Below are 10252 nucleotides of genomic sequence, written 5' to 3' on the forward strand. Positions count from 1 at the left end.
CGATCAGGGGGTTGGTCGCTGCCCCCTGTCACGCTGATCCCGGTGCTGGGAGGCATATTACCCTTTTACTATATAGGATAGAGGCCTGGTGCACGGGAGGGGGCAGGCTGGTTTGCCCTGAAGGGTGTCCTGGATCAGGGTGGGGATCCCCACTGGGGTGCCTGGCCAGCCTGGATGAGGGGATGATGGCTGTTTGCAGCTGGTCACACCCCCTTCAGGGTGGGGGTCCCCACTGGGGTGCCTGGCCAGTCTGGGTGAGGGGCTGAGGGCTGTTTTCAGGCTGGCGGGTGACTGAAGCTCCCAACCTGTCCTTTTTTTCTTTTTTTTTTAAATTCTGGGGGCAGCTTTAGCTCTGAGGCTTGGCTCCCAGCTCTGAGGCCTCGGCTGCTGGAAAGCAGGGTATCTGGTTTGTTTGGGGTTCTGTAATCGAAACACTGTTTCAACTCCAGCTCTGAGATCCCGGCTGGCTGTAAGGAGGTTTCTGGGGTTTTGTTTAGCTTCTATATTTGTAACAATGTTTCAAACTGCAAGCTCAGAGGCCGGCAGCGGCAGGCGGGGAACGTTGGCTTCCTCCTTCACTGAAGCAAGCAAGCCTCCTGATAGCTTCAAGCTGCCTGGCTGCCGGCCGCCATCTTGGTTGGCAGTTAATTTGCATATCGCCCTGATTAGCCAATGGGAAGGGTAGTGGAGGTACAGCTAATTACCATGTTTCTCTATTATTAGATAGGATAAACTGATGAACAAAAACAGATCCACAGCCACTTCAGTTACAGGGCCGAATGGGCTAAATGCAGTGACCTTCCCCTTGCGCAACCCCAGGGAGAAAGGATTGGCACCCATGGCAGCGGTGGCTGGTTGCCCAGGGACATCTATTCTCCCCCATTACCTCACTATCTAACCCAGATCTTGTTACTGGTGGCAATACAGGTGGCAATGGACCCAACTGAAAAACTGCAGAGGGAGGTGGTCACGTGGGCCAGGTGGAGTCAAAGACGTGAATTGAAAACTCTTGGGTGTGGTTTCTGGGAAAGCCTCTGAACAGAGGCCAGATTTGGAGGACACTTGGGGCATCTATCCATCCATGGCAGCCCTGGTGTTGTTAGGGCGGCAGACCAGCTGTGGTCTCTTTCTTTCGTTTTCTTCTTCTTCTTCTTTTTTTTCCCCTCTTTCCCTCCCTGGAAGGCTAGATAGAGCCCAAAAAGGCATCTCTCCAGCCACAAGGAGGGCGAGGGCCAGCAATGGCATTCAAGCTCAACTTGTCCAGGCCCCGACAAGGCCTAACGGTGGCAAAGGGGTCACGGGGACCTGCGGCATTTGCCTTGAATTTTTTACCCTTGAACTTCATATTTCATGAAAGCAAAATACTTCTCATTTATTTACTAAGCCACCGTTTTTAAGTTTCTTTACTCACAGCTAAATGTACTTCCTGTACAGAATTAATATCTAAGGCGTTGAATTCATATTCTTTAAAACTGAAGCCAATACTATGGTATTCACATTGTATACAGGTAAGGACATTCGACCATCAATGACTAATTCATAATTCCTAAGAAAACCACACGCTTCTCACTATAATACGTTTACTAGGATTTTCTGAATGCTCTGGACAACTTGGGGGTGGTCTATCCACAGCAGCCCTACCCCATGTTTCATGGAAAAGCCTGGCTGGGAAAAACTAAAAGCAAAATTCAATCTTTCTGTGGAAACATTTGAGAACATTTGCTTTTCTCTCCCAGAGAGGAAATGTCTTTGTTCTCACCTCTGCGGATAGATGCTTCTGAGAATGGGCTGGCTTCAGCATTGCTCTCTTCAGGGGTGGTCTCATCTGAAATTTCCACCACGTAGAAATCCGCTCGCTGGTCGGTCTTTGGCTTTGGTTTCCCATGTGTTTGCTTGGGCCCAGGTGAAGGTGGCGTTGCCTTGGTCTCTTTAGATTCGGGCTGGGCGCTATCATCTCCTGCTTTCCGGACTAGATGCTGGTGATCTCCGGTACTGAAGTCTACTGGCTCGCTGACCTCCAAGTCCATTTCCCTGAAGGGGAAGATGGTTATTCGGGTCCTTATGGTCATACCACTGTAACCGTAACGTTCAAATGTTTTCCCCTTATTTTAGCCCCCATGGCTCAGTACTTACAAAGTCAGCACTCATTGACTGAATGATGAACGCTTTTAAGATGACACCTATGGAGTAAGACTACTTGCATTCTATTGTGAAATTGCATTCATTCGGCAAGGAGTTTAAGTTCCCTCTCCTGTGCCAAGTGCGGAGTGGCCCTTATCACTCACCTCTGCCCTCTGAGAGCTTACATGTGGAAGAGAAGAGAACCAAACAAAACAGTAGTATTTGGGGGCCAGGGACCATGGAGGATGGCACCGCAGCCTCTAACAAAGTCTGGAAGAACATGCAAGGAGTAGAAGAGGGTTGTCGGAAGGTTCCAGAAAAAGCCAAGGCTGCAGATGAGTGGGAGTTAGTCAGGTGAAGAGGCGGGGAAAGGTTTGCCAGGCAGCAGAGTCAGCCTGGACCAGGACTGGAGGAGCAGAAAGAGCAGGTTTCAGAAATTAAAAGTTCATGTGGCTGGAGCAGGGAGTTCAAAGGAGAGAGTAGAACGGGCTTAAGCAGAGGATCAGTGGGGCAGGTCACTGATGGGCTGGCAAGACCATGGCTGTGGTAGGCAGAGTAATGTCCACGTCCTAATCCCTGGAACCTATGAATACGGTACCTCCCGTGGCAAAAGGAAAGTTACAGATGCGGTTAAGTTAAGAGCTTTGAGGTGGGATAGGATCCTGGATTATCTGGGTGAGCCCAGTAGAATCACAGGGGTGATTCTTATGATCATACTTACCAGGGGGAGGCAGGGGGACCAGAGCCAGAGAAGGAGGTATGACAACAGAAGCAGGGGTCAGAGCGATGCAGTTGCTGTCTTTGAAGATGAAGGAAGGGGCCATGAGTCAAGAAATGCAGGCAGCCTCTAGAAGTTGGAAACGGAGGGAAACATATCCCCTCCCAGAGCCCCCGGAAAGGAATGCAGCCCTACTGACACCTTGATTCTACACCAGCGAGACTGATTTTGGACTTCTGACTCACAGACAAGAAGTAAGCATTGTTTAAGGCATTACGTTTGTAGTAATTTGTTACAGCAGCAATAAGTAACTAATAGAACCGGGAATCACTATGGGGTTTCCAAGAGGGGACCACAGGGACTTGACTAGAGAGATTACACTGGGCCCAGCATGGAGAATGAGCCAGAGGAGGCAAAAGTGGAAGCAGAGAGACCAGAAATCACCCTAGCTGGTTTGGCTCAGTGGATAGAGCATTGGCCTGCGGACTAAAGGGTCCCAGCTTCGATTCTGGTCAAAGGCACATGCAGGGGTTGTGGGCTTGATCCCCAGTAGGGGGCGTGCAGGAGGCAGCCAATCAATGATTCTCTCTCATCATTGATGTTTCTATCTCTCTCCCTCTCCCTTTCTCTCTGAAATCAATACAAATGTGTTTTAAAAAAAAGAGAGACCAGAGGAGATCATGGTGGGCTTTGCCACGGTGGTTTGCAGCGGAACACAGTTCTTAGAAAACCAGTACTAAACAGGGCAAAAATGGCCAAAGAGAGGTCCCCATGAGCCTCCTGGGGACAAGAAGACTTAGACAAGCCCCTGCTGCTGGCCTCCTGGCCCCAGAGAGAGCCAAGGAGGAGTCTAAAAAGGAGACGGCTGAGATGGCCAGGGCTTAGACAAAACAGGGCATGTGTGTAAATAGGTCTGAACAACCATGCTCTTGGAGAGGCAGACATTTTGTAAAGATGTCCCTTCTCAAATCAATCTGTAAAGTTTTACAAAACTTATTGGGATTTTTTTCAGTACTTGAAAACGTAATTTAAAAATGTAAAGTTCATCAAAAAGAGTAAATGTATGAGAATAATCAAGAGAAAAATTGAAAGAGGAGAAGTGATTTGCCTTATCAGAAATCAAAATATCCTAAAGTTATGCAATTAAAAGTGTGGCCCTAGCTGGTTTGGCTCAGTGCATAGAGCATTGGCCTGCAAACCGAAGGGTCCCGGATTTGATTCCTGTCAAGGGCATGTACCTGGGTTGCAGGCTCCTCAACAGCCTGGGCCCTGGTCAGGGCATGTGCAGGAGGCAGCTAATCAATGTGTTTCTCTCACATCGATATCTCTCTCTGTCTTTCCCTCTCTCTTCTACTCTCTCTAAAAATCAACGGAAAAATATCCTCAGGTGAAGATTAAAAAAAAAAAAGTGTGGAGTTTGCATAACAATGGATGAATGGATCAATGGGATGGAAGAGATTCAAAAAATAAAGTCATGTATAATGAGAATTTAATATTTGATAAAAGTGATATTTTAAGTTATTGTCCCAAGATGCTGGAAAACAAAGATTAGTAACTATTTCACATCTTTTACAAAAAGCATTCCAGATGAATTAAAGATACTATCATAAATAATAATAGCCATAGATATTCTATAAGAAAATATCAATGAATATTTGTGTAAGCCCTTGTAAGAATCCTATATAATAAAAGCCTAATATGCTAAGTGCCAAGTCAGATGATTGTCAGTTCAACTAATCAAAGGGTGATATGCTAATGATATGCTAAAGCTGCCCAACCGCTCGCTATGACGTGCACTGCCAGCAGGGGGCAGACAGTCAACTGATCGACCAGTTGCTATGATGTGCACTGACCACGAGGAGGCAAGTGCTCAACGCAGGAGCTGTCCACTGGTGGTCAGTGCGCTCCCATGGGGAAGTGCCACTCAGCCAGAAGCCAGGCTCATGGCAGACGAGTGCAGCCTCCAAGGGCTCCCAGACTGCGAGAGAGTGCAGGCGGGGCTGAGGGACCCCCCCAACCCCCCCACTAATGCACGAATTTCATGCACCAGGCCTCTGGTGATACCATAATGCCTGACAGGTTTGGGGTATAGAAAACTTTCCAATATCATGACAAAAAGATACCAGTAAATCTAGAATGCAAAATTTTTAACAACGAAAAGATGAGCAACTGAATAGAAAGATGAGATAAGAACATAAATAGGCAATTCATAAAGGACATTTCAATGATCAACATACTTAGGTGACCATACATACCTACCTCACAAATAACCAAAGAAGTGCAGGTAGAAACAATTGTGAAATGGCATGTTTTTTTTATTTGCATAAAAGACTAGCAAAAACTAAAAAAATAATTCTCAGAGTTGCAGAGGTGTGGAGAAATGGGTAACCCAGGGCCACACTGTGGCTTGCAGGCCCTGTGCACATTGGCCTTCATGGGTTCCCTCTCCATTAAAAAAAAAAAAATGAAAGCCGTGGACAGTTTGGCTCAGTGGATGGAGCGTCGGCCTGCGGACTCAAGGGTCCTGGGTTCGGTTCTGGTCAAGGGCATGTGCCTTGGTTGCGGGCACATGCCCAGTAGGGGTTGTGCAGGAGGCAGCTGATTGATGTTTCTCTCTCATCGATGTTTCTAACTCTCTATCCCTCTCCCTTCCTCTCTGTAAAAAATCAATAAAATATATTTTTAAAAAATGAAAAAGTATACTTTATAGCTGCACTGGTATATAAAATATGCAATCCAGTCTGGATCTATTGTGTATTATAAAGTCATTGGTATTATATTTTCTCCTGATTTTAAAAGAAGTTAAGCCATTTCCATAACCCCTACAACTATTGTGGGCCTTGGCATTGTGGAATTGGCAGGTGTGTAAGCCTTTTTGGTGAGTAATTTAGACGCATCTACCAAAACTCAAAATGTGCCTTACTTTAGACCCATTAGGTACATTTGTAGGAATTTATCCCATAAAAATACCCACACAAATAGGCAGCCATACATGTAAAAGGGAGTTCATTACATCATTTACTGTTTGTAACGGAAAGAAATGTAAAACAGGCTAACTACCCAATATTAGGGAATGGTGAAGTTAATTTCAGCCAGGAAAATGCAGGTATATATATATGGGCTGGAAAGTTCACTTTTGTATACTTTTGAATTTAAGCAGCCAGATTATAGAATAATATTTAGTAAGATGCACACATTTCCAGAGACTGAAAAGATACACTACCAACTATTAATGTGGTTGTCTCTAGTCACACAGCAGAGGTGGGGAATGCCTCTGGATTGTATACATTTTTATAATGTGCATTTATTATTTATATAAAAAAGAAATATTTGCATTTTGAAGAGAAAAATATTTCTCTCTCTCTTTTTTTTTTTTTTTTTACCAAGTCTGGAGCTCCTCTGCAGAGCGTCTTCACACCCAACGATGCTCAGATAGCCAAGTGCATTTCTTCCCCGGACATCCTGCAAATCAGAAGGGAGAGAGGCAGCACAGGCTTCAAAGCTCTGAAGCCAACACCAAACAAACAAAAACCAAAGGCAGCCGAGTTTTCCTCTCGAAACTATAGGGGCTGGTGCCCAGGTCACAAAAGGAAGCTCCCACCTGGCCCTCCAAACGCTTTCGGGCTCCCCGGCCAGCGCTCACCCCAGGACGGAGCAGAGTTCCGACGGCAGTTAGGAGAGTGGCAGTTGGGCGTGGGGGTGTCCTGGGAACCCCGCTACCCAGGAGCGGGGCTCCGAGTCGAGTCCATCTGCCCAGCCTCGTACTGGTCAGAGTCACGGCCAATGGACTTGGTGCTGAGCGCCAGGGAAGCCGACACCTGCACCCCCCACACTGACTCCGCCAGGGAGCGGCCTGCAGCCTGAGCAGGGCTCCGGGGGACGTGGCCTCCTCCTCACGTGCCATCACCTCGCCGAGCAGGAGGAAGATGCGTGTGAAACTCCTTCGCAGGAGTAAGACTTGCTTATGAGAAAGCAGGCCTTGTGGTTCTGCGGACGATGACAGCGTTGGTGCCTCCCGCGATCCAAGGAGATGTCCACCCCGGGCTGCAGGCCAAGGAGGAGCTGGGGAGGCCTGACTCAGGCTGTTTGGTGAGAGAGGGGGTGGGGGGTAGGGAGGAGGGGCTGGGAGCAGACACTTCCTGACTTAGAACTACATGCCAAGCACAGAAACTGATCACATCTCCACACGGCCCTGCGTGGGCAACACCATCCTCACTTTGCAGAGGGGCTGAGCTGCAGGAAGAGGTTCGGTTGCTGGTCCTTGAGCCGGTACTATCCACTCTACACCACCACCTCCAGCAGGAGACAACTTTGAGGGCCAAAAAGCTGCCTCCATTTCCTTTTCCATTTGATACTTTCTCCTTCCCGCCTCCTCCTTTTTCTCTTCTTTTTCTGCATTCTTCTTGTAATTAAATTTTAAAATGCATGCACGTGTCAAAACATTTTTAAACAATACAAAATAGTGCAAAGTGAAAATTGAAAGTCTCCCTTCCTCACCACCTCTGTTGCCATCAATTGTCAAGTTCTTTGTCTAAATGACTAAAAATATGTACCCATCACATACATGGAGCTTTTAAATTTACATAAAATGATCATATTCTATAAACTATTCTGTAAATTGCTTTTTTTCCCTTTTAAAAAAAGCTATAGTAAAGTATAATTGATATATAACATTAATTACTTTCAGGTGTACAACATAATGGTTTGCTACTTGTTGTTGTTGTTTTTTAATATATATATATATATTTTATTTCAGAGAGGAAGGGAGAGGAAGAGAAAGATAGAAACATCAATGATGAGAGGGAATCATTGATTGGCTGCCTCCTGCACATTGGACCAAGCCTGCAACCCAGGCGGAATCAAACCTGGGACCCTTCGGTCTGCAGGCCTGACGCTCTATCCACTGAGCCAAACCAGCTAGGGCATGGTTTGCTATTTGTATAGATTGTGAAGTGATCACACATAAGTACAGTTAACATTCATTACCATATATAGTTACAAAATTTTCTTTTCTGGTGATGAGAACTTATAAGATCTACTCTTTTAGCAACTTTTAAATATGCAATGCAGTATTGTAACTATAGTCACCATGCCCTTGACATCCCCTTGACTTGTTTATTTTATTACTGGAAGTTATACCTCTTGACCCCCTTCCCCCATTTTGCCCATCCCCCACCTCTGGCAACCATCAGTCTGTTCTCTGTATCTATGAGCTTGGTTATTTGTGTTAGGTTTGTTTTCTTGTTTTTAGATTCCACATATAAGTGAGATTATATGGTATTGTCTTTCTCAATCTGACTTATTTAACTTAGCATAATGTCCTCAAGATCCATCCATGATGTCCTAAATGGCAAGATGTCTTTCATTTTTTATGACTGGAACCTCCATACAGTTTTCCATAGTGTTTGCACTAATTTACATCCCCACCAACAGTGCACAAGGTTTCCTTTTCTTAACATCCTCACCAACACGTATATCTTTTTTTTTTTTTTAAATAATAGCCATCCTAAAAGATATGAGGAGCTATCTCATTGCGGTCTTTGATTTGCATTTCCCTGATGATTAGGGATGTAGATCATCTTTTCATGTGCCTGTTGACCAGCTGTATGTCTTCTTTGGAAAGATGTCTATTCAGATCCTATGCTCATTTTTAAAAAATCAGATTGTTTTTTTGCTATTGAGTTGCATGAATTCTTCATATATTTTGAATATTAACCCCTTACCAAATAAATGATTTGCAAAACATTTTCTCCTGTTTGGTAACCTACCCATCTTGTGGATGGTTTTCTTTGCTGTGCAGAAGTTTTTTTATTTACCTTTGCTTTTGGTATCAGTTTTTTAAAAAAATCATTGCCAAGACTGATATCAAGGGGCTTACCACATATATTTTCTTCTAGGAGTTTTATGGTTTAGGTCTTACATTCAAAACTTTAGTTCATTTTTGAGTTAATTTTTTTTTGTAGAAGGTGGTGGTCCAGTTTCATTCTTTTGCATGTGGCTGTCCAGTTTTCCTGACATCATTTATAGAAGAAATTGTCCTTTCTTCATTGTATATTCTTGGTTCCTTTGCCATAAATTAACTGACCATATGTATATACATGGGTTTATTTCTGGGCTATTCTGTTCCATTGATTTATGTGTCTGTTTTTATGCCAGTATCATACTGTTCTGATTACTATGGTTTTGTAATGTAGTTTGAAATCAGGGAGATGACGCCTCCAGCTTTGTTGTTCTTTCTCAAGATTGTTTTGGCTATTTGGGGTATTTTGTGGTTCCATACAAATTGTAGGATTGTTGGTTCTATTTCTCTGAAAAATGCCATTGAGATTTTTAAAGGGATTGCATTGAATCTATATATTGCTTTTGGTAGCATGGACATTTTAACAATATCAAAGCACAGAATAGCTTTCCATTTATTGTGTCTTCCTCAATTTCTTTCATTATTGTCTCCTAGTTTTCAATGTAGTTCTCTCACTTCCTTGGTTAAATTTATGGCTACCCCCCCTCTTATTTATATCTGACATCTTTTCATATCAGCACATGTCAGAGCCTTGAATAGTTTCCTGTATCACTCAGAATAAAATCCCAAATCCTTACATTGGTTGACATAACCTTGATGCCGAAGTCTGACAAAGATATTACAAGAAAAAAAGATTATACACCCATCTCACTCATGAACAGACATGCAAAAATCTTAAAATATTAGTTAACCAAATCCAGCAATGTGTGAAAAGAATAGCACATCACAATCATGTTGGATTCATTCCAGGAATTCCAATGTTAATTTAACATTCAGAAATCTGTATAATCTGTAAGTTAATAGATAAAGAAAAAAAAGGATTATGCTCATCTCATAGAGGAAACTATTTTGTAGGGAGCGGCTAGGTTCATGCCTTGGGTTGACCTGTGGCAGGGCCACAAACAAGTCCCAGCCTGGAGGGCAGAGCTCTCCTAGCATAATTAAGCCTGACCTTGTAGCCCTCCCTAATGCCTTCCTAAGTAGATAATGGGCTGTGGGAGGTGCAGCAAGTATTGCCAAAACAAGAACATTTCTATACATGTTAATCTACCCTTGTTTTAATCAGACTATAAAATAAAGCATTGGCTTGCAGGCTGGGTCTTTTGTGTCCTCATCCAGGCACAGGAGATCCACTGAGCCCCGGCTGTATTCTCTTGTCTGTCTTTTCTTCAATCCTTCACCACCCCTCCTCAGGTTCACCCTTGGCTGTGCTGGCAGGGCACACTATTTGATAAAATTCTACATTTGTGACAAAAAATAGGAATAGAAGGGAACTTCCTTAACCTGACAAAGGGAATCTACAAAATCTATGGTGTTAGAAGTCATGCTAGTGGACCTCTCTGTGTATAGGGCAAGTGAATGGGACACCTCTTATGGAGAATAGATTATTTCTT

At 44.1% G+C, this 10252-nt stretch overlaps 2 protein-coding genes across 2 annotated transcripts in view; one reads left to right on the plus strand and one right to left on the minus strand.

The window, feature by feature from the left end:
- Positions 1 to 2069, minus strand: part of TMBIM7P — a 12952-nt gene extending 10883 nt beyond the window's left edge. The window contains 1 exon segment of the mRNA XM_023750786.1: positions 1949 to 2069. Within this exon segment, the coding sequence (XP_023606554.1) occupies positions 1949 to 2069 (121 nt within the window).
- A 4766-nt stretch (positions 2070 to 6835) lies between these two features.
- Positions 6836 to 10252, plus strand: part of GATAD1 (GATA zinc finger domain containing 1) — a 15315-nt gene continuing 11898 nt past the window's right edge. Inside the window, exon 1 of the mRNA XM_006085069.2 lies at positions 6836 to 6928. Within this exon, the coding sequence (XP_006085131.1) occupies positions 6836 to 6928 (93 nt within the window). The remainder of the gene's footprint in view (positions 6929 to 10252) is intronic.

The sequence above is a fragment of the Myotis lucifugus genome, unplaced genomic scaffold (assembly GCF_000147115.1).
Source record: "Myotis lucifugus unplaced genomic scaffold, Myoluc2.0 scaffold_15, whole genome shotgun sequence".
NCBI lineage: Eukaryota > Metazoa > Chordata > Mammalia > Chiroptera > Vespertilionidae > Myotis > Myotis lucifugus.